Raw genomic sequence first — 23738 nt, 5'->3', positions numbered from 1 at the left:
TATTTAAAAAAAAAAAAGTTTGAAGGCCTTAATGCTCCAGTGTAGGAAAAGTACTTATGAAACGGGTGAGCCAAATGAAACGTGACTCTAGGATGGAAAGGCTGCTTGAAACCAGGGAATGTATTTTGGAGACTTCACAGTTTATCCATCACCGCATCTGCCAGCGTAGCATTAAGTTCTCTCTTACAGTTTCCAGCGTCTTTGTCATACGGATATTCTACTTTTGTCTCGGGAAAGATGAGGGGCGTATTTGGAATAGTAATACTATGCTAAAAGGATCATCTACTGTGAAATTTATTCCCATCAATATATTTTAATTTTATTCAGGACAAAATTGGAATTTTAGATTTTTAGTTTTGATGTTATGTTGCATTTTTGTCACAATAATTAATGAAGTAGTAAACATGTCAACTGTTCACCAAGCTTCTAGTTATATTTACTCGAAGAGCGCATTCCCAAGCCATTTAACGCCAATATTTACTAATCTTACGGCAATGCTGCCTCCTGCAGATCAATCTTGGTACTACACTTGACACTTTTTAGAAAAAACCCAGCATCACTGGTAATTTATTAGCTTCTTGAAAAACACTGAAATAAAAACAATACAGATAATCGAAGGGGATTCACAACAATGTGGGCTGAAAAAAAATTGCCGACAAAATAAATAGTCTTTTTTTTTTAAACACTATACAAAATGTTACTGGCTGGTGTGGAGTAACATGCAGGATACTTGGAAGATGGGGAATGTTTTGAGCGTAATGCACGCATCATAATATGGGGGGGGGGGGGGTGTAAAAAGTTCACAAAGTCTCATGTGGGTCCACATCTTGTCGTGTTCAGGTAGAATATTCCTGCATAAGAAGGGAAAATTGAAATGATGAAATTCAAAAAGGCATAAATTGTAGGATTTTTGAAAAAACAGACTTACAGCTCTGGGTTTCTTGTTCACTTTCATGTCGAACCTGACAACAGAGATATCGACTTTAGATATTAGGAGAGATTTCATTCCGAGAGCAATGACAAAAAGCCGTGCCACTACTGTACCATGAGGGAGCCTCAAAACCAAACCACAGCAAAATAAAATGCGAAACTCTTCTTTTTTTTTTTTTTTTTTGCAGACAAACCTGCAGTCAGCCCATCATCTTACAACAACAGCACTGCTTTTGACAAGCGCATGAATTCCCCGAAAAATATGTGACGCCGGGGCCCAGAAACAAGCCATGAGGAGTGATGGATGCTGAGAAGTAGTATTCAAAAACATGCAGCATGACTCAAAGAACTAGCAGGCTTGAAATCGACATAAAGACTTCAGGATGCGGTTACGAGCGGACGGGATGTGCAGACCACAGGAGCAGGAAGTAAAATTCAGAACTTACTCAAAGTCATAATCAAACATGGCAGAAGGGCTGGGAGGGAAGGGGGAGGAGTCAGTATTACAAGAGGGGAAGGAAAAGATCAGCAGCTGTTAGTTCACCAACCCCGACAAGCGTTGTTTTAAAGCCTACTAAAATAATGCCTGAAAATATTCAACATTCAGATTTATATTTACAATCTTATTTCAGAGGAATCCTGCATGGTTCATTTGGTAATCCTGCCCGTGGCCATTGTTTCTGCCATTTCACAGTCTCTGCTATCATGAATTCGAAATACACAAACTGTACGAACTTAAATGAATTTGTGTCTACCTGTGCCGGTTTTTGTTCTTCCTCTTCTTATGACTTCCGTGATGACTACCGGATGAAGAGGAAGACGCCGCTTTTTGAGGCTTTAAGTCCTGCAGGGTGGAGTCGACGTCTTCCGTGTCCTCCTGGCTGGGTTCGTTTTCTTGGTTCTGAAGGTCTGGAGAGGCGTCGCTTTCTGTGCCGCTCCCCGCCTCACCTGACAAAAGAAAAGTGATCTCAGCACGCGTACGTGATGACATCTTTTGGGGCGCACGTCTCTTTTCCTCACGTTTTTCGTTCATGTGATCTGGTATCCCACCGAGCGCGCACACCGCCTGTTGATCCCAAAAATATTCCAAGGTGAGATACATCAAAACGGGTCACACAAAAACAACAAAGACTTACTGCAACTGATGTGACTGACGACTTGCTGAACAGACGCTCAGCCTCCTTGAATTTTCGATTTCTTCTATCAGTTTTACTATTAGAATTCCTGTAAGAGCCACGATGCAAATTAATAACGTAATCTAGCTTTTACTCCCGCGCTTACGACTTACTTTTGGTTGGTTAGGTATCGGTCCCATCCTCTGATGATGTTGCCATACATTTGAGTGTCTTCTAGGTAGCTGCCTTCAAAGGCATATATTTGTCGCTCCAAATTCACAAGCGTCTCCTACAACACAATTGAAAAATAACTTGTTTTGCATTCTTGAGCAGTGAGAGACTGAAATTGCTACTCTTCCCTGTTTTAATTTGTAAATATTTGTTTTCACTCTGTGGCGCTTTTCTATTCATATGAATGAGTGTATTTTTATGAATGACATTGTAAATATGATATTTTCTTCATGGAATAAATACATGTTTTTTATCCTTATAGAACACCAATAATGTTGAACTGTTTTTACTTTTACAAGCTATGTATTTATTTTGATAATTATTGTAAATTCAACTGTCATTAATATGCGCCTATCATGTTTGTCCAGATTTGGTGACGTCATTAAATCTAAATCCCGCGAGGATTCGATTCTCACGCAGACCCCGGTCTAGCTTCTAGCGGGTTAGCCTGCACAGAAAAATTAAATTGGTGCAGATTAACAAAGTTTTCAAGCGTCTGGAAACGTAGGTAGATTTAATTCAACATCATAGAACATAATATATAAAGCACAAAGTTTCAACGATCAATGTGCCTAAAGTTTAGCTTAGAAAGAAGCGCGATGCAGGTAGCCTTTATTAGCCTAGCATGTACAAGGCCTAAGCTAACCACTCCGGCTGAAATGTCATCATAAACGTTAGAATTTTGCGTTAGAGGAGACCCCGCACGGTAAAAACATTTTATCGACGTAACATAAACATACTGCAAGCTCTTGTTTCCTCTTCACCAGTTCGGCAAGCTCCCGGCGAGTGTCCGGGATCTGCGGCGGAGTAGCCTTAGCGTGCATCGCCATGATGGATCGAGCAGTGGAGATCGCAGGGAAACAAAAAAGGTGGCGGGATAGCTTGCAGTAACGCCTAAATGCGTCGTTGCATCCGCCAGGTGGCGCCAAAAGACCGTAGAAATAAGTTGGCATCAAATCACTATGGCAACAAGCTGCAGAGTAGTCGTTGCAACTTTTTTTGTTGTGAGGTCAAAGGTCGTGATCTAAATAATACAAGTAATGCAAGGCGGTTTGGAAAATAGAACGGTTTTAAAATGTCATAATGATGCCTTTTGCCTTTGTGCATTCCATTTTGTAGTAATTATGCAGTCTATTACAGAGAAGATTCAGACCCACCACCAACGTCTTCATTTTCTGGTTCAGGTGATATTTCAGCCTCTCAGAAATATATATATATATCTTTTTTACTGTTTACTTCATTATTCCTTCGAAACAAATGTCGTTTCTTTGTAATTCAAGGAGGAGACATTCAGGAATGGCTATTCTTCATGCATTTGCATCCAAAACCAAAAGAGGATGCTGCACAACGCGCAAGGTATTTCTAATGCAACATTCATAAAAAGTTCATTTTGAATTACAACCTTTTCATCCAAATTAGAATTAGACAGCGCATTGTTGACATTACATTAAAAGGGCGACAAAATGAAGTACAACAAATTCCAATGCCATGCGTAAAACATTTTTAATTGTCCATGCAAATATATTGACAATAAAAGTCTAGAGCTACATCAAACAGCAAATTGAAAATCATCAGGCTCAAGTATTTCATCTTTGTTGACTCAGCTGCTTACTATGGAGAACACACGCTCAAAGCTGTCCACATGCATCAAATCTTTGCATAGTGGAGGTACTTGACTTTTTGTTTTGTTAAGCCTGATCTAAAAAAAACAACAACATTTTTTTACCAGAAATATTGAGAGAAAGCGTAAGCCATAGACCTAAAGGATCAAAGCTGATCTGAAAGGTGATACTTTTGCCGCGCTACAACGTCAGGTGAATATAACTCTGTTTGTCCACAATCCCAAAACCGGCGTAGAGCGGTTGATCAAACTGGTGTGAGATAGTACGGAGGTGTTTCAGCTTTTCTCCGGCGATACTATAGAAGGACAAAGTACCGCCGGGATAATCCAGAAACACTCCAAGCTTGTTAACAGACAGACCGTAAAGGCTCCAGTTCATATCAATCATCATGTGACTTTTTACCATTTCCACCAAGTAGGAATCCCCCGCGCTTATACCCCAGGAAGATTTGAAATCTGTGAACTCCTGTTTATAATAGCCAACTTCGTCAGAGGTCTTTGGCGTTGACGTATACGCGACGGCCAAACAAACGTTACCTCTCCACTCCACCTCCCAATAATGCCGAGAGTTTAGCTGCTCATTGCATAGAACATGATCAAAATCTTGAAACCTGGAGCTGTTTTTGGAATAGTACTGGGCAATGCCATACGTGGCTTTCTTGTTTCCATCTGTCAGACTGAGATTGTTGCTGACGGTATTCTGGTCCAGCGTGAGATCAGTCGTATCTGAGGGATGGAGAGAAATAAACATTTGGACTTTGGAAATATAAACGGCGCGGCAGAAACTTACACCAGATGACATCTTTTCTGTCTGTGATGCTCCCCACCGGTGGCATGGATGGCTGCGAGAAGTTGTCGGTGATCAGTTTGTAATCTTTGTAATGATAGATGCTCGCTCCCTTGTATTTGTTATTCGGCAAAGCCGTGATAAGGAACTTGGCGGTGGTGCTACGCTTGAGAAGTTTGGCAAATTTGGCAAACTCTTGGGCCTTCTCTCTCATTTTGACGATGACATCGAGGGGTAAACACGCTGATACGTCGCTCACGTTCCCAGTCTGGAACGTGTCCAGGTATTTACCCATGGATTCCAGGAAGAGGTCTTTGGTGTCCAAGTCGGTGAAAACATAGCAGATGACATCGGTGACTCCCGGAGTGAGCACCACTCGGTCCAATTCGGACTGATTGCGCACCACCCGAGCGGTGGTGTCGGTCAGCATCACGTTAACGCAGGACTCGACGACGTTGATGTCTCGTTCCTTGGTGTCCAACCACTTGGTCAGGTGCTGCCGGGCGAATGGAGAATTCTCTCGATCGTTTAGGAACGTATTTAAAACGCTCTCGTCGGCTGCGCCGGCGCGGATGGAGGGGAGGTTCTTGGCCAGATTCTGTTTGAGGGAGGCTTTGTAAAAAGTGCAAAGTTTTTGGAAACTGCTCAGGTTTTTGTAAATGACCGGGATTTGTCTGACCGTGTTACTGGTCAAACTGTCGTTGCATCTCATTTTGATTTGGTTTTCATCTTCTATAGCCGTATGGATTTTCCTCGCCAGTCCGGCGCTGAGGTCCTTGACCAGCTTAGCAGCGTTGTCGTGCAGTTGGCTCAGAGGATACAGCCAGATGGTCAGGGGAGCGCTATTTTGCGGCTCGGCTAAGAGTTTTGGAATCTCGCAGTAGGTTTCCACCGCCTGGACAAAAGTGGCCGGGTTTGAATCGAGAATGAGGTCTCCAAAGAATGTGCAGCTGAACTTGTTTGTCAGCTTTTTCTCTTCTTCGGTCAGCTTGATACTTGCACTTCCTGAAATTTCAAATGTGGGAATCTTCTTGATCACAGCTTGCATGCTACCCTGGATGTCTTGAACACTGCTAGCGTCCACCTTCTGACTATCAAACACAAAGACGGCATTTGCCCCGTAGAGGATACCCGTGACCAAATGGGTGGCCGTGCTGCTCTCAATCACTTGCTTCTGTCGGCTGTCGATTGGCCCGAGAGCAGGAAGTGACAGCTGCTTAAACACGGTGCTAGCTTTGTACTGGAAAGTTACCCTGCTCTGGTTCTTGAATTTCTTCTGGTTACTCATGTACTTGGCAGAGCCTCCCACTTCAATCAACCCCCCGCAGAAACTCAGACTCAAAGAAGCTTCAATATCCATCAGAGAAGACCTCGATTCAATGGTGTCCGAGGCCGTGATCTTAAAGGAACTGCTTTTCTGAGAATTTTCAGAAGTCTGGCTCTCCAGAGTGGCTTTATCCCACAGAGTGAAACCTAGACAAACCAGCATGTAGAAAGTTAAGTCCTTGGGAAGTCAAGGTATCAAAGAATAACAACAAGGACAAATGTTCTACCTGGGATGAGTTCATCTTTGCGAGCGTCGTAGAGCATCCCCAAAGTGAAGGGCTGACCCAGAGCGGGTAATTTCAGAGTGGTCGACATGCCTGCAGATATGAAGAGTACCTGGACAGGCAAAAGATTGAACGGAACTTAGAAGCAATCATTTCTCAACACGCTAGTCGAGCCGAGTCGTCACTTACCTGACAAAGGTGGGATGATCAGCGGAGCGGTTTGAAAGTCTTCTCAACTGCGACCGGAGAAACCAGCGTGATTATCTGTGAGATGGCAAGACCATTTATAGTGAAAAATGGCCGTTTTTTCCCCCAAAAAATTTGGATGTATTTTCATGTTGTATAGTTCCATTTGAAATTTGATTTTCAAATAACCTTGCGATACATTCAGCCTCAAGGGTATGTTAAGTCTTATATTATTTTTGCTTTTAGTTTTGGCTTTTACTGATGTTAAAAAACAAAACTGTGTTGTTTACCCCCCCCCCCCCCTCCCCCACATATATTTAAATATGATATATAAAAACATATATTTGAAAGTAAGTTGTTGTATAGGTTGGGCGCTAGTTGTGAGATAACATTTACATGTGTGGAACGTTTACAGTTTTAAAGCTTGCCTGCATAATTTGAATTTCAGCCCCATGGAAAATTCCAACCTCCCCTGGTCATTTCTGACATGCAAACAATCTTTTGCAAATTTAAACATTTACATTTCCAACCTTCTTTACGCTGTAGTATTCAAACTCGCTATGCATTGCCAGAAAATTGGGCCGTTATTGTAATTCAGGCCCCATTTTGAAAACACGTAATGCATTAATGTGTCAAAGCTCCCACCAGGTGGCGCTAAAGGACCGTATTGATAAGGCCTCTTTGGAGACCATATCACCATAGCAACAAGCTGCAGAGCAGTAGTTGAAGCTCACAAGTTTTACTTCATCCATTTAAATGATCTCAATTTCAACAAATTGATTGCTTTCCAATTTCCATCTATTTTTATGGTTTCCTTTAATATTCGGATGCTTTTGTGCGGTTCTGATATGTGCTGGGAGGGAGTTGCTGCAGTCCCAGCTGCTTGCGGGTCCACTCAGCGGCCCGGCCCGCCTCTGGAACAGCTGACAGATTCTGATGACACTAGAATGCCAACTGCTCAAGGGCAATGTGAAGGAGTGGACATGAATTTGGGATGGTGCTTCACCAATGGCTCAAACGGACACATTGTCAAACTCTCGAAAAACGGAGCTCTCAAATAACCACCATCATGAGAAACATTCAATATATCTGGTGTTGTAGGCCTATGTGTTTATTAAAATAAATGATCTATTTTTTTTTTTTTCTTTCGTATTTTTCATGCCCTCCCGAACAACTGCTTGACTCCCACACAGCATCAGCTGTCGTTATATTCAGATGATGACCTCAACCGTGCCTTCTTCAAATATGTTTACCTCCGCTCATGTGAGCTTGGGAGGGATTTTAACAGTGTGAGGACATTTTTTTTTTTTTTTGTGTAACCACGCCTCTCCTCCCGTCAAAAGGAGGATGTAGATGAGCAAAACAGCTTATGTTGAGTTTGACTTTTGTGTTGCTTTGTGTGGAGGAGGTGCAATTATTCATGCCTTTTGTGGAATGATGGGAGCTTTTCTGATCCGCCCTCCGTTTCAAACGAGTACGGACATGTACTCCCCCAAAAGAGCAGTCACAATAGGAACACGGTTCAGGAAGAGATTAGACGAGATTTATTTCATCTTGTTGCTTCTGTCTGTCATTAGAAAAAAAATTGTGACAGTGATAAAAAAAAAGTTCATGACAACTCCAAGGGCCCCCTTAGAAAAAAATAACATTTTCACTTTGTGGTGTTGAAGTGGTAGGCCTTCAAGTTATAGGGCCTCATATCTCTGGCGGCATTTCTGACTACAGACTCCCAGTTGTTCCTGGATGGCTTCTTTCATCGTCGGTGTCCTTATACCGAGGTCAAACACGGCAGCCGGGCTCAATTTGACGTCAACTGTTTATCTCCATCTTTTTTTCTCGTTGCTGTTTTCATTCTCTTCTGTATCTCAAAATCATGACCTGAGCAACAAAGATTCTCTTCAGGTTCCCCGAGGCGCTATTCCTGAAGATCCAAGTATCTCGCTCTACTTTTTTGTAACACATGACCCACAGCAATAGTTGGAAAACAACACAAGATTACAGTGTGATCAGTGTTTTGGAATGCTTCCGATTTTTATAATTGATTTTGCATTTGGTCTTGCTGTGGATTTCACCAGGTTTAAAATACTTAAAATGGAAGTGTGCATTTTATTGTAATTGCATTGACAATTTTTCTTTGAATACAATCATTTGCTCCTCTGGGTGAGTTGAAATGAAGACCTCACCGTGCGGTGCTAATACATTCATATTAATAGTTAATTAGATTGTCATCACAAATCATATGAATGACATAGCAGATAATGCCTTGTCACTTCATGTTCATCTGAAAAATGGCCTCACATTAGCATTCAATTAGTGTCCATATGATCCCTGCACTTTCCTGCCATTTTAATTCATTCAGACTCCAACTCTCGTCTCTTTATGAGTCCAAGTTGTTTTCATTGCGTTGCACAATTCTACCGTTATAAACAGTTAACTTGGGCTCTAGTGTTGTAATTACACCGACTTTACAACATATAAGTCACCCTGTTTTCAGCTGCTCGAAATCATCTGATGGGTCAAACCATTCCCCGAGTTAAAAGAAGGAAAGTGCGTTTCTACAAAGTACAACCTGCAAACTAAATACAACGTATAGTGCATAAAAATATTGCCATGGTTATGTTGACATGTATTTTTGCACATATATCCATGCACAAAAGAACAATTTCGCTTGTCCGAGCACATGGTAAAGTCCAGCTTTCCGGCATGCGGTTTTCTCAACGATCATTTTCATGAAGTTAATCACAGCGTGTAAGGTTAATGACCGGAAGCCGCAAATTATCTTCAGAATAAGATATATTTCCAATTTTCAAAATTCACCCTAACCCTCAACTACAAGTAGATTGATAATATATTGTCGAATAGATATTTTTACATTTATTATTTGAATCACTTTTCCGGATGCAGACATTTGTTGCCATGTTTGGATTCAAGATAAATCGCTTTTGTGAAAATGCGCAGAAGGCCTAAAATCTTATAGTGAACACCTTAACCGGAAAACGATCATTTTTCAACTAACTTGACTCAAGTTGCAGTTGGCACAACTGAGGCATTTTATTCCCACTGTGGATTTTCCACAGAAGACGCGTTACACGCGCCTAATGCCAATTAGCCAAACACTAATGTCACTTTACATTGTATAAAACATCGAAGGTTCCGCGTCGTTTTCAGTGGACATTAATCGACTTCTATCGGTTTTAGTGTCGCTTTCTCTGCTTTTCCGTTTGGATTTTAGAAAGGGCGTGTTTGGCTGAATCAGGACCGGGAGTTGCAGCTCCTGTACTTGGGAGACTGGTGAGGAATGACAGCAACTGCAATCCGCCTGAATGGACGCAATGGATTATAAGGATCTTGGACATCATTTCGACGAGAAGCTGACACTGACAGATAAATGTGAGTACAGGATCAAAATAGGTCATGATGCCTTTGTAAAATAAAAGACTTGTGATAGTGGCAGTGGAAATACTGCATTGGTCTTCTTTAGGCATGCAAACACGTAACACATCTCTGCAAAACGTATAAATAAATGCTGATATATGAAAAGTCACACCGCCTGATTTCAATGAACAAGATGGATCATAAAGCTGGAGACAAACATCTACCCTTCATCTCCCCTTGACCTGTGCATCTTGATGGACGATGTCACCCCCCCTCCTCGCCTCCCCTGTCTCCACCAGACGTGCATTACCTTTATTACTGTTGCCATGTTGCATATTTTTCATGTGTGGGTGTCCATCCATGCATTTGCTGGTGCTCAGAGGAACATCACTTAGAGAGAGAGAGGACATTTATTCTTTTGGACTTACGAAGCATGGTAACTTCATATTTCATGAAGGTCCTAGTGGATACTAATTTAAATGGTGTCAACCAGACCCCGCACTGATGCTCTTGCCTTTTCGTGTTATACATGCTAGTAAATGCGATAACTTGGTTTCCGGGCCTTCCACCGAGAGCTCCAGTACGTGACGTTATCAGGAATGTGACATACCCCGAAAAGACAGGCACGCTAGATAAACTGAAACATTCTCTGTCGGTGTCTCTCTCCTCTCTCAGAGTCTCAGTCTTGTAAAAATAGCAAAGGGGAAAACAAAAGAAGCGGATCCCAACCACGGGTTGTTTGCTTTTTACAGCTTGGTGTGTGTGTGTGTGTGTGTGTGTGTGTGTGTGTGTGTGTGTGTGTGTGTGTGTGTGTGTGTGTGTGTGTGTGTGTGTGTGTGTGTGTGTGTGTGTGTGTGTGTGTGTGTGTGTGTGTGTGTGTGTGTGTGTGTGTGTGTGTGTGTGTGTGTGTGTGTGTGTGTGTGTGTGTGTGTGTGTGTGCAGTGGCCTGAATGGCCGTCATAATCCCAAAATGCTAGACGAGGAGACCGTCCCAGTCCAAACAATGATGTGATAGTGGTTCATTCAAGCTCTGATATGGATCAACGTATGACCAAAGACCTTAGGACTGTTTTTTTTTTTGGGGAGGTGGATGAGTTCACTCCCCAAGGCCCAGTATGGAAAAATTTGCAGTGCGAGTGGTTCAGATGGAAAAACTTTCGACCTTCTGCGGCGTTGCCCTGGAGTTAGGATCTCAGTTTTCGGTTAAACACGGCACTGAAAAGAATCACGAGACGTCGACTCTCACTCCCTTTTGTCCAGATTGCTCCCGAGCTATGTTGACGTAATGTTCTTGGCTCGCTGTCAAGATCACCGGCGGTCTGAAAATCCAGTCTCAAAACCTTACAACATTGTGTACTTAGGAGTACAAAGTCCACCATTTTTCCCAAATGAGTCTAAATTTCTTAAATGTATCTGAACGGAAGTGCAGAAGTATTTTTTTTCTTTTATGTTAGAACGTCTGAGAAACTGCTGCTCGGAGGGCGAGACGTAGAAAAGGAGGAGACCAGAGCTCGTCTCTAAGCGCCGCTCCACGTCAGCGAAGCCGAGAGCAGATGTTATAAATCTCTGCCATGACGCCCTCGCAGGAAAAGGAGAGGAAGGGCCTCCATTCTCCTGGAAGGAGAATGAAAGAGCTTCCTGAGGGCTTATGCTCAGATTACTCATGTTTCCCCACCTCATTCTCTTTTTTTTGCTGGTTCAAAAATTGCCATTGATGTTATTAATCCTGTTTGGAGGGGGATTATTTCAATCCAAATAGACCCCGTCATCGGAGAGATTAGCCATTGTGGCGACCGGCGCAAACATTTTAATTCCGAGAGACTCGATGATTATTTCGTATATAATGGAGAAGTTGTCTGGCGAATGTGAATTCAATTCTTGGTTCTCTGCAGTAACTACACTTGGATGTTTGTGTTGATGCACCGCTCTGACCTCGGGGGAATTGCAAACAGATGCAGCAGCACTCTGTAGTGTGTGTGTGAGTGTGTGTGTGTGTGTGTGTGTGTGTGTGTGTGTGTGTGTGTGTGTGTGTGTGTGTGTGAGGCACTTACAACCCTTGTTGTCCACTCAATCCCACCACTCAGTCTGTCGATTCTATTATTAGAATGTAGATGTTGACTACCATTTACTGTCTGCTTCATTTTCTGCCACATTGTGGACATGAGCTCATGATGAGGTCACGTCCGAAGAAATGATACCCGGCCGTGATTCTTTCCAACTTCTTGTTGATCCTCTTGCGCCACCTTTGGCTTTCCTTATTCGTCTCCACGTGGAGAAGCAGGAAAATATGATTAATGAATGAATCATCTATGATTAATGCTGTGTCTGTGTTGCAGCTCTGTGACTGGGTAACCCATTTCTTTGTTTAAAAGCATCTGGAGAGCCTTCATCTCAAAGGAGTCACATCCTGTCTTCCTCTTCCTCACACTGAGTCTGTTTTGACTCTCGCAAGTGTCGCCGTATGGACGCCTCATGATCACCGGGATAGAAATGTACTGTTTGTTTTCCTTCGGGAACTCAATGACCTTTTGGTTTATTTGTCACGAGTCGCAGATTAGGCCAAAAATCCACTAATTGACCGAAAAGAAAATATTTCGGGAATGTCACACTCTCAGCCTCGTTGTTGTTGTCCTCAACAACTCAGGAATGTTCTTCCATTCCCCCCGTGGCGTGGACACTTATGGCTTGTGAGCATTTCCGTGTTTTTAATATACACACAGGAAGTGGTGACAGGGAATTCAAATGTATTCAGTAAATTAATGTACATATTTGGATTGACTTCCTCCGTGAAATAAATTGAACTAGTAGGTGGCCGTGCCAATTTGTTGCATGCTATGTAGAGTTGTTAGATGCCTGAGATTCCTGAGGTGGTCTGACCCAGATATAACAACACACGCCAGTCATGACTGATTTTGGCTGGAGTTTTGGTCTGGTTGCCTCACAATTGACACCATCCTTAAGTAGAGTGAATCATTACACAAGATTTAGAATCAATAAAATATGTTTACTTTATAACGGAGCCAAGAAAAGGTCTCCGAGAAGAACTTTTTCCACATCTCTTTCAAAATGATCTTACTTTTGTTTGCCGGCTTCAAAATCTGCCCGATAAACCGTCTGTGTTTTTAAAAAAAAAAAAAAAAAAAAGATTCCGGGAAAGAATGAGAGTGTAACATGAGCCGTTGTGGCCTAACTCTAATTCTTGTCACTGCGGCTTCAGTTTAATGTGGATGGCCATAAAGTTTATTTTCCACGCTTTGTTTCTTGGGCTTGGTTCTTGCAGTTGTGCCTTTTGGTCAACTTGCTGCAAGGTGCCTCGGCAGACGCTTTGCCCCTTTTATGGCCGACATTCTCTGTACGGTGCCCGTCGCTATTTATAAACGCAAAGTCTGTCACAGTGGCACAGAAACCTAAGATAGCAGTCAGGGCGAGGAGGAGGAGGAGGGGGGGTGTGAGCGGGGAGTGTTTTGAGTTTGTCATTCTATCACGAGGGTTTGCTCACGTGTTCCCATTTTTGTTTTGTGTTGACAGATGAAATGATTTCTTCTCACGTTGTAACTTTTGGTGAATGTTCACTAACATGGACACGAATGGAGTGTTTCTTTGCTAGCGGGGAAATAAAACCTGCTAGCAACTGGTCAAATCTCTTGCAGCCTCGCCCTGTCATGTGACGGACGGACGGTCGTCTTCTTGCGCCACAGTCGGCCTTTGTTCTGTTGCTTTATGTGTCTTATCATCGGGGCGCCTGCTGTTCTTTATGGCTTTGTAATTTGTCGTTTCTTTGTTTCCAGCGTAATTCAAAATTCTATATAACTCTATCAAACGATATAATCTCCTCAAATTTGGAAAAGTACAGAAATGACTTCTAGTTGGCCATCATATTTGAGCCGCTTTTTTTTTTTTTTTTCTGTCTCGCCGTAAGAAATTGGATCCAATTTAACATCCCACGATTATCGTACAGTGGGGTGCGTTGGAAAGAAGCCCGGTGTTAATCTGTAATTTATGTGTTTGGCCGGGTCCAAGGAGAGCATCACTCTCCATATGCCCATTATTGGCAATGTGAGAGGAAAGTTGGCCTTCAGCCTCTCGACGTCCATCTCTATCACCTCGCTCCTTTCTTTTTTTCATTCCAACAGTCTGTTCATAACAATAAAAATATATAAATTAATTAATATAAAAAAAATCTGCCGGGCTCAAAGGGAAAGGAAGAAGCGGCGCAGTCTTGCCGCCGATGTGTGAGTGACGTGTGAAAGAGAAGTTTTTCTAATGAGGTTGGAGTGTTGACGATAATGAAGCCCGCGTGAACTTCTGAGGTTTGATACTAAATGTGTGTCAGCCACCAAGGAAGGAAGCCAGTACAATCAATACCGTCGATAATGTTGCAATAAAAAAAAAAAAGAAGAGCTCATTTTCTTTTCTCTCTTCCCAGCTCTGCCCTTGCAAGGTGACATCCACAATGGAGACAAGTGTTTAGGCAGCGTATTTCTCACGCCGGACGACTCGGCCATCACGGACCTTTCTTGCAAGACGGAGTCCTGCACCAAAGCAGAAAGCCCCACCGAGACTGATGCCTCCTGCAAGACGGACACGTCGGTTCCGGGCGCCAGCGCCGCCAGCCCTCGGCCCAAGAAAGGTGAGCGATGGACTGCCGGTTTTACGTAACCCGGTTTTCCAAATGAGAGGCACGACAAAACAATAACACCATAGCGAGCAAAGCATCGCAAACACATTTTTAGAAATAATAAAAGATATAATTTATGTAATTGTCAGGCTCTCCAGACACCCAACTGTTTGTTTACAAGCAATTAAAAATGACATTTTATGTACAGCGCTTTGAAACACAGTGACAACCTGCAAGGTCACTTTTTTTGTTGCGTAAATAAAAAGAAAAAAGATAAATAAGCATTTTCATTTACTGTACCGTAGGTGCAGCAACAACACAAGGAATTTTGGCCCATGTTGTTCGAGATCAAATAAAGCCCACATGTAAAATGCAATGTGTGAGACAGTTACATAATTTTGTACTTTGATGTCGATCAATTCATTCCCGCCAGACAGATGGCTTTGGGCAAAAGCCAAATCATTTGTCACGTGCAGGTTGGGGGTTGGGGGGGGGGCACTTTTAATGGCATCTCAGTGGGACGTAGTCTGTTAATGTATACTGTACACTACATCCCTATAACAGAGCCAAGGTGGAGAGAGAGAGGCAGGGATTAAAATCCGGTTGCCATGGTGACGGCGCTAAAGTGTCACACGCTCTGATTCGTTCACATACATATCGGGATCAGTCAAGCAGACAGTGGCAAAAGACACAAAAGTCTGCAAAATATTCCAAATCAATCCCACGGCATTATTACAAGCAAGTCGGGCTGCTTCGACCTTGAGAAATCCTCATAAATTGTCGCGTGGCTCCTTCCGCAGATTCCATGAACTCCGAGCAGCGGCAGAAGCTCGCCAAGCAAAGGAGGGAGGAAAGAGCCCGATATATCGGTGAGTAATAAACCCGATTCACAAACTGCTTCGTGCACTACTCAAGTCGATGCATGTTTATTTTTATTTTTTCAATTCTAACCTCTTTTATCGCCGTCCCTTCCCTGGCTCTCTGTTATTGACGTTTCTTATTGTTGTCTCCTTGCATGGCTTTCAGAAGAGCAAACACAGTTGCAAGGTAAGGCGCTTCACTAAAACCGTCCATTGCGTTCAAATCATTCCGAAATAACAAAAGTGGATTTGGGAGGGTGGTGATTCACTTTCTGAGATTTTTTTTTTCTTTCCATTTTTAATTTGATTCATTTGCTTTTCATTCTAACCTCAAATGCATGTTTCACATTTTTGACACTATTGTGGTATGGACTGGAAAATTAAAACGATGTGGGTCAGTGATTTATCATTTGGCTTTTTTTTCCCCCCAGACAACAAAGGTATGGGTGGTTTCTAATCTGTGACCTCTGACCTTTTGAGTGCTCTCTTAAATGAAGGACCCGAAAATTTATGTCTGTCATCCTCCCAGATGAGTGGAAGAGGGATAATGTTATGAAGCCTTGGCCGAGCCACCATTAATGCGATGTAAAACCAGGCCTTGCAGAGAGATTAGATTTAATTACCATATTCATTAGCATCGCTAGTGCTGTCGCACCACAGTTGGAACGACATCTTGGTGATCGCCTTATTCAAGATTTATTCCACGATGGTGGCTCTTATTGTGAATCAATATAAACGCTGAACCGTGTCGTCAATGTTTCAATCTCGATGCAAGTGCTACTTTACAATTCAGACAAATTTGGGTCCAAATGAAAGAGGATCTACTGGCGATTTGTCCCGAAGCCTATAAATACAAACCTAAGCTTTAACTTAAAGTATTTTTTCACAATTCTGCAGTAATCCTGCAAGCATAATGGGATTTTTTTTTTTTTTTTTCCCCCGCCAGCAATTGGATTACCAGAAGGAGTTTGTCGTTTGCCACTGAATGGGAGAAAAATCGCATCTTGGCGTGACACTGCGAAATTCCTCAGGACTAAACCCACAAAATATTTTTAAATAATCGTCAACAACAAAATATTCCTGCCGACTCATTCAGTTATTTTGGCACAGTTTCCGAATTGACATGAGGCTGAAGGTTCAAAAGCAAGCACAGCTGCTCTCCGGCATGACAAAAGTTTAATTGAAAAGAGCCGATTGCTGTTTAATTGTTCTCCCACCAAATGAGCCGTGGTCGCGTACAGACTTGCATCTGCTCAAGCAGTCTTTGAAGCACCGCGGGGAAACTTTAGCAACAATTGCTGTGAAAAAAACTTTCATCTGCTTCCACTCCTCAGGGCACAGCGAGGAGATCATCTTGACTAGCATTGTGAGCTCATAAATCCGTGAAATGACACACTTTTTTCGTGATAACAGCGGCAAAGAAAGCCCAGTGGCTGGAGAAGGAAGAGAAGGCCCGGCGTCTGAGAGAGAGTCAGCTGGAGGATCGCAGGAAGAAGCTGGAGGAACAGCGACTGAAGGCTGAAAAACGCAGAGCTCTTCTGGAGGAGAAGCAAAGGCAGAAACTGGAGAAGAACAAGGTCAGGTTCACATTCATAGTGCTCGTAACTTTCTCCTTGACCATTTGCTGTCTTTGCGGCGCAGGAGCGATACGAGTCAGCCATCAAGAGGTCCACAAAAAAGACGTGGGCCGAGATCCGCCAGCAGAGATGGTCTTGGGCGGGTGGACTCAACCAGACTTCCCGCAGGGAAAGTGAGTTTTGGGAGACAAATGTATCGGTCGGCATGGTCACTTTGATTGAAGAAGCGTTGCACAGCCAGTCATCCAAAGTGACGCAATGTGAGGAAATGTTCTCAGAAAGCGTTTGCGGTTGCGAGGGCGGACTACACATAACGTCAGTGCTGGGAATTGTCTTGCGATATGGCAACTTTCATTTGAGACTGACCACCAGGGGGCAGATTTTTTTTTTTCTTCTTCTTTCTTCCTACTCCTTTTACTGACCCCTTACTGTTCCCCTCCTTCATCTACCCAATGGGAATATATTTGACCCCAGGCACGGGTGCGTTGCTCCCCTTTTCTCCAGAGTAAGGCCCAACGGTGTGGACGGTGTGAACAGATGTTGTGTGTTGCGTTCTCTCCGGTGCAGGCAGATGTTCGGCCTCCACGGTCAACTTGCCGAGACAGGTGGACCCTGTCATTAACAACAGGCTGTCCAAGTCCTCTGCCACCCTCTGGAACTCCCCCAGCAGAAGTAAGGACGAGCCAACGTCAATGTCCGCCAGGCTTTCCTCCCTCCTCATCCCGCTCCACCTTCCCCCTCCCCACCTCCTCCCTCAGATTTTTGGGTTTTCTTTGATTATTATAATCGTCGTGTCTGGTGACCTGCCTGCCTGCCTGCGCTTGGTGATCGGTCATTGGCCACGCACCTCCTCCCCCCCACCCCAACAACGCTCTCACGGTCTCTCGTATGCATCGTGGTTTTTTTAATTTGACTTTTCATTTTGGTTTGGTTGGTCTTTGATTTCTGTGCATTTTGGGTCTTTTTCATCTATGAAGTCATCGCACCATGCCTCGTCGTCTTGAATGTCTCTTCACGGCATTTTCATGTGCTGTCTCCCTCCACCTTTCTGTCGGTGGCTCGGTGGTATCGGTGTTGGTGGTCTCGGTGGTGCAATGAACTTTTCTGTTCATGAGCAGTGTCTTCATATTGAATTGTGTTACGACATCAACTCCTTTTTTTTTTTTTTTATTATTATTATTCAACAATATGTTTTCCTCCACATTCTTCAATCTGCGACTACAGATTGAACGCTACTAATAATGTTGTGGCATCTTGTACAAACATATAACCGTACTGGGGCTTTTCTGAGGCAATATTTTGCTATTGTGGTGTGCTAAGTCAGCATGCTAATATGCTTACTGGGATATTAAGAATATAATACTGTTTCATCTAGACTACAGCGTTTGCATTTCTACATCGAAGACATTTCCGATATGAAACACAATTAGCATATTGCAATGGTCATTGGTGAAAAGAGTGTGCTGACATTTCCACATGGGCGCAAGCACCACACGACCCACACAGAACAGTCGATCAGCAGCAAAACCGGGGGCTCCTTCTTGCCGCATTGGAGAAAGAGGAGAGGAGGTGGCGGGTGGTACACTGCGGTTGCCTAGCAACAAGAGGTAGTCCTTTTATTGGTTTGTCATAAAACACACAGCGAAGGTGACAGCATGTGCGCTTACTGTATATAAAGACAGTAGTTTATGATCCAAAAAAAGCAATTGACATTTACTCGTGAGGACCAAATATTTTATGATTGCGGCATTTAAATACATTTGGAAATGTCAACATATACTGTATGCGTGTTTAAAAAAAAAAAAAAAAAAAATGGTATAGCTTTATGACCTTTTTTTATTGTGGATGAAATTCTGTACACTATAAAAGTCTTAAAATTCCTGTTTACTAATGCTTACAAATATGAATGTATAATATAATAATAATAATTCATACTTGGGTTTATTTCGGAAAAGTGCATAGGGGACAATCGACGTGCTGTAACAGGTGGAGAGGATTTGACAATGACCCGATATTGACGGCGCCCTCTTGTGTCAGCCCGCAGCCTGCGTCTGAGCCCGTGGGAGAGCAGGATCGTGGAGCGGCTCATGACGCCTACGCTGTCCTTCCTGGCTCGCAGTCGCAGCGCCGCCACCCTCCTCAACAACAGTGACTCTTGTGAGTGTGTGTGTATTTGTCACTCAACCAATTGTTGTGTTTTTTGTCTCTGTCTGCATTTAACGACGACTTACAAAGAGTCTTAAAGTTTGATACCAGCTTGCATGGTGTGTCAATGTGTGTGACCCACCCCGTCCCCATCCCTGCATGTCTACACATTACTCAGACTCTCATCACTGCTCCCGCTCAGCTTCAGCCAGCCCGCTCAACGCCTGCTCCCACCATCACCACCAAAACTCCGCCGAGCGCTGGAGGCACTCCTCTGCCAGCACGCCCGACATCACCCAGCGTCAACGTCAACGAAACTTCACACCGGTAGGCACCATTTGCCATATTAGGAACGACCTTCCTTTCTAAACATCTATTTGCGCTCTTCGGAAGAAATTGCAAGTCGGGGGGGATCATTATGTTGCCAGGCAACAAGTGGCAGCTCGCTTTTCCTTTTTTGATTTGTGTTGCAGTATATTTTTTTAGTACCTTTCACAGTTGGTTCATTAATATTTCTGATTTACGTGGTCCTCATCTAAAATAGCGGGACTATCCTGTTGAATATTGATGACTTCTCACTGCGGCTCAGCAAAAATACATTTGGCCGCTGGCCACGTCTTCTTACAAACAGCAAAGTGAGCTCAGTCGGAGTGCATTTGTGTGTAAAAAGATGAAAGCTTGAAAGAGAGAGCGACTTCACCCTCGAGGCAAAGTACAATTGCGAGATGATAGGAAAAGGATATGAATAACAATGGTTCAAACTTATTTTAAAGCCGATGTGAACAGAACCCGCGCTGATTTAAACCCTCCGTTGAAATTTTTGGGGCTGCTTTCAAGGTTGACAAAAAGAAGAAAGAGAAGAAGGACAAGGAGAGAGAGAACGAGAAAGAGAAGAGCGCACTGACAAAAGAGAGAGTACAGAAGAAGAGACAGACGGCATCGCCCATCACAATTACCAGGAGATCCCTGCCAGAGTCCAGGTATTCCAGCATAGATGAAAGTTATTTATTCTTGGAGTCGGGTTGTTTTGAACAGATGGTCCGAGATGCTCTCATCTGAGTACGAAGAGAAGTTCTGCTGGACGTGGTTCAGGCACCATTGTGGGCACGAGCACATCTCTCAGACTGAACTGGGTTTTCGCAATGAATGCTTTTTTTGGGTCCCTCGAGTGAGAGAATGGTGTCAACACAAAGCGGAGTTCCGCTTCCACTTGACCTAGTTTTGTTTCATACACAAGTGTACCTGGAAACTCAAAACTTCTCCTGACACGGTGACAGTCCCATTTCCATTTGAGGTCATCCGTTCCCTTGCGTGCTTCTTCCCTGTCTCAGCACCCCCAAGCCAAGAACCAGACCTCCATCACCCGCTCCTCCCAAAGGTCGTCCCTTATCGCCTTTGGTATCAGCTCCGGGTTCCAAGACGCCCACGGGGAAGAAGACGCCCCCTCCTGGCTCCAAAACTCGACCTAAACGGGCCCAGACACCCGCCAGGTTGCAGGCCCAGACGGTCACTACGGTCGCCATGGAAACCAGCCAAGAACCCAAGGTGTCGACTTCAGAGGAGAAAAAGGGTGAGTGTGGTAACCATGGTGACGAAAGCCAACCTTCAAGGTGGCCTTCGGGTTTTGGCTGTCATCCATATTACGCAGCACCATTGTATTGTGTGCTTTTAGTTGATGTGTTGACTGTCATTATTTATTCAGGCTGTCACGTCACTCGCCTCCTTCATGATACATCTCCATCCTCTCCCGTAGACTCCCATAATGTGTCAGCTGCTACCCCAGCTTCATCTCCTTCCCCCAACCCACCACTTGTTGAAGCCTCCCACGGGTCTGTGCCCAAAGAAGAGCTCACCACACCAGCTGCCTCGCCCGCAGTCAACGCCGCAAGTAATCCGACCGCGGCGCCCAGCAGGCCATCAGCTGGCACCAACGACCCAGAGGAGGCCGCTCGCGTCCTGGCCGAAAAACGCAGACAAGCGCGGGAGCAGCGGGAGAGGGAAGAGCAGGAACGCCAAGAACAAGAGCACAAGAACAGGTTTGGCTGCGTGCCATCTTGGAATAGTAGGAGTCCCGATACGCCATGTCTAAAATGCACGATTCCCTCCAGGATCCTCCGGGAAGAGGCGATGGCACGGGAGGCGGAAGAGCGGAAACGCAGAGAGGAAGAAGCTCGCTTCATGGCCGAGCAGCAGCGTCTGAGGGATGAAGCTCAGCGAGCTGAAGATGAGAAGGAAGCCAAGGAACGGGCCAAAGCTGAGCAGGAGGAGAACGACAGGCTGCAGAAACAGGCCGGTGCTTTAATGAATGACGGATTTAGCTTTTTTTTTTTTTTTTTTAAATATGTGGCAGTCCAGCTGAGAGGCCCGTTGTACCATCTGGGACACTTAATGCATAGAAGCATGGTCCAGCCGTCTGTGTTGTCTGGCATCTGGGCAGATTAAAAAAAACGGGGGAGAAATACAGTATGCGCGCCGCTGTCACGGATTCGATGTATCACGCGTGAGCCCTAATAGTCAGAGAGGCCCCTTGTCTGCCCAGGGCACATGCCAGCTGGTGACCTCCATAATAGCAATGAGTGGCGGCTGAGGGAGCCATTGTGATGGAGGAGATAGTGACAAGCCTATGTTGCTTGTGTCTCCTTCACTGAGCGGGCCTGCGGTGGGCTGATGGTCAGACAAGCAGAGTCAGTGTACGCCACCACGACGCTAGCTCTCGGCTAGCCTATCCTTAACTCGCCTTTTCTCCTTCAATGGAGCCATTGTTCTACATGACAGTGGTCAAGATTGGCTGGAATCTTATTTATGGGCATATGAGAGCTACCTGCCTGCCCATAGAAAATTTTGGAGCTTGCTCATTCAGTTGACGTGGAAGGATTGAACGTTTTTTGACATAGCTTGTATCACGATATATGTCTGCTACAACGACTGTTAATACTTACTGAACCATGTCATAGAGTTTATTGCTTATGTACTGTATTTATAAAATTGCAAAGGCCTACAGCACTGGCTGGTCATGTATTGCCCTCTAGTGGAAGCTTGTAGCATTTTTTTTTATTTAAGACAGCATGAGACTAAAGACATATTTTTACAGGAAACAATGTGCTTATAATAAAATGTTTTTACTATTTCAAGGAAAGAAATAATACAAGAGGGTCCATAAAAATGCATGAAAATTAAACAATGTAGCAAACCAAACATGTCATTATGTTGACAGGCGTCTTACAAAGTGTTTCTTTTGACCTAATTACAGAGGGAGGAGGCCGAGGCCAAAGCGCGCGAAGAGGCCGAGCAGCAGCGCATGGAGCGAGAAAAACACTTTCAAAAGGAAGAGCAGGAGCGACTGGAGAGAAAGAAGGTGGGGGAGAAGCATGTCCTTCACGTCAAAGTCCATCCTCGTCCTTCATCTTGAGGAAAGCGCAGCTAATTTATTTACTTTGTGTGCAGCGTCTCGAAGAGATCATGAAGAGGACTCGCAAGAGTGATGCAGGAGAAAAAGTAGGTCTAACAAAAGCTGGTGTCCTTTTATGTCATCCTTATAACAATCCTGTTTTTTTGTTCATTACAGAAAGATGTGAAGGCATCTCCACAGGTTAATGGAAAGGACTCAGACCTCACTAAAGGTATCTGACTCACTCAAATGATTCTTTTCCATGTCTGTATTTGTTCCACAATAATCTATTTTGGTGACAGGTGAGAACCTGCTGAGTCCCACCGCCAGCGGGTCAACTGTCGTGAACGGAGTGCAGCCTGACGGTCACCAGAACGGCGAGTTTGATCAGATCATGCAACGGAACAGCGGCGCTAACCCGGCTGCTCCCCAGAGTGGACTGGTGACGGGAGGAGAGCCCTTCCTGATGAAAACAGGGCCCATGAAATCTCAGCATGTGGCAGGTATGTAATCAGCAGTGATGATGGACAACAGCACTTATAATGGGATGGATTATTATTTATTTTTTTCCTCTCTGCTTTATCTTTTCTTCCCTTGCAGAGGTCCTGTGAGTCCCCCATCGATTCATGGACTCGCCTTACGTCTCCCGCTTCAGCATATTCATGCTACACCATGACAGCTTATACAGATAGAACACATAAAAAAAAAATGTGTGCCAAAAAAAAGCAACACGCCTGTGCTGACTCCATGACAACACGTTAGGACAAAGGAAGGGGGGAAAACACACGCTCATCGAAAAGAATGAAATATAATTCTATAATTCAGTATTCTCATGTCTTCAACACGAGTTCCGGTGCAAGTTTTATTGACATGTCACATGCACATTCTTCTACAGTGCACCTTAAAAATGACTGAATTTTTAGAAAATACAGTATAAGACCTGTGGGGATAAAAAAAAAAGATTTCTTGTTTGACAATGGTTGTTATTATTACCGTCGTTCTAATATTGTTAAGTTGAACAATGTGCGTCTGTCGTTTTTGTCTTGAAATGTTGAGTTATTTAACATGAAGAGCAGACAGTGTATGTAAATGTATAATGAGCCTGGCTGCCTATAGGCCTCCTGTCACAGGGGATCTGTGAAATAAAGCTTTATGAAAGGGAAGTTACACGTCTGCATTTTCATTTTAAAGCTTCATTTATTTATTTACTGTGCAACTTGAACTCAGATTCAGCATCATATTTTGAGGAACAGGAGCAGTAAAGGTGAGTTTTGATTTGGTTCATCGTAAGTGATCTGACAATGGAGCTAATAACTGAGGTGTGTTCAAGTGTCATGTGATTTATTAATTATGAA

General features: G+C 43.8%; 3 protein-coding genes across 10 annotated transcripts; 1 reads left to right on the top strand and 2 right to left on the bottom strand.

The window, feature by feature from the left end:
• Positions 1 to 536: 536 nt before the first annotated feature.
• On the bottom strand, positions 537 to 3175 carry meaf6 (MYST/Esa1-associated factor 6). 2 transcript variants are annotated; one of them, XM_085900594.1, is made up of 8 exons: positions 3017 to 3175; positions 2219 to 2334; positions 2067 to 2154; positions 1951 to 1996; positions 1686 to 1878; positions 1377 to 1406; positions 929 to 962; positions 537 to 851 (listed from the first exon to the last, which is right to left on the bottom strand). In XM_085900594.1, the coding sequence occupies exons 1-8, from the start codon at positions 3104 to 3106 to the stop codon at positions 837 to 839; spliced, it is 612 nt and encodes a 203-aa protein (XP_085756720.1). In that variant the 5' UTR covers positions 3107 to 3175; the 3' UTR covers positions 537 to 836. The 2 variants fall into 2 exon arrangements, with proteins under 2 accessions (XP_085756720.1, XP_085756721.1); XM_085900595.1 differs by lacking the exon at positions 1377 to 1406 and having other exon boundaries at positions 3017 to 3174.
• Positions 2710 to 23556, top strand: LOC147040920 (uncharacterized). Of its 7 annotated transcripts, XM_085900586.1 has the most exons (21): positions 2710 to 2780; positions 3396 to 3460; positions 3557 to 3632; positions 9653 to 9810; positions 14222 to 14425; positions 15214 to 15282; positions 15440 to 15460; positions 16687 to 16850; positions 16915 to 17023; positions 17418 to 17522; positions 18888 to 19007; positions 19174 to 19322; positions 19833 to 19975; positions 20327 to 20565; positions 20749 to 21031; positions 21104 to 21284; positions 22246 to 22350; positions 22440 to 22490; positions 22561 to 22615; positions 22686 to 22886; positions 22984 to 23556. In XM_085900586.1, the coding sequence occupies exons 4-21, from the start codon at positions 9744 to 9746 to the stop codon at positions 22992 to 22994; spliced, it is 2277 nt and encodes a 758-aa protein (XP_085756712.1). In that variant the 5' UTR covers positions 2710 to 2780; positions 3396 to 3460; positions 3557 to 3632; positions 9653 to 9743; the 3' UTR covers positions 22995 to 23556. The 7 variants fall into 7 exon arrangements, with proteins under 7 accessions (XP_085756712.1, XP_085756714.1, XP_085756713.1 ...); XM_085900588.1 differs by lacking the exons at positions 2710 to 2780; positions 3396 to 3460; positions 3557 to 3632 and having other exon boundaries at positions 9355 to 9810; positions 19198 to 19322; XM_085900585.1 differs by lacking the exons at positions 2710 to 2780; positions 3396 to 3460; positions 3557 to 3632 and having other exon boundaries at positions 9364 to 9810.
• On the bottom strand, positions 3877 to 6325 carry LOC147040921 (stonustoxin subunit alpha-like). Its single transcript, XM_085900593.1, has 3 exons — positions 6238 to 6325; positions 4688 to 6157; positions 3877 to 4623 (listed from the first exon to the last, which is right to left on the bottom strand). The coding sequence occupies exons 1-3, from the start codon at positions 6323 to 6325 to the stop codon at positions 4079 to 4081; spliced, it is 2103 nt and encodes a 700-aa protein (XP_085756719.1). The 3' UTR covers positions 3877 to 4078.
• Positions 23557 to 23738: the final 182 nt, after the last annotated feature.

This window comes from Syngnathus leptorhynchus, chromosome 20 (assembly GCF_054491065.1).
Source record: "Syngnathus leptorhynchus isolate UIUO chromosome 20, UIUO_Slep, whole genome shotgun sequence".
Taxonomy (NCBI): Eukaryota; Metazoa; Chordata; class Actinopteri; order Syngnathiformes; family Syngnathidae; genus Syngnathus; species Syngnathus leptorhynchus.
Note: the sequence above shows the minus strand (reverse complement) of the source record. Positions and strands in the feature narration are given on the sequence as shown.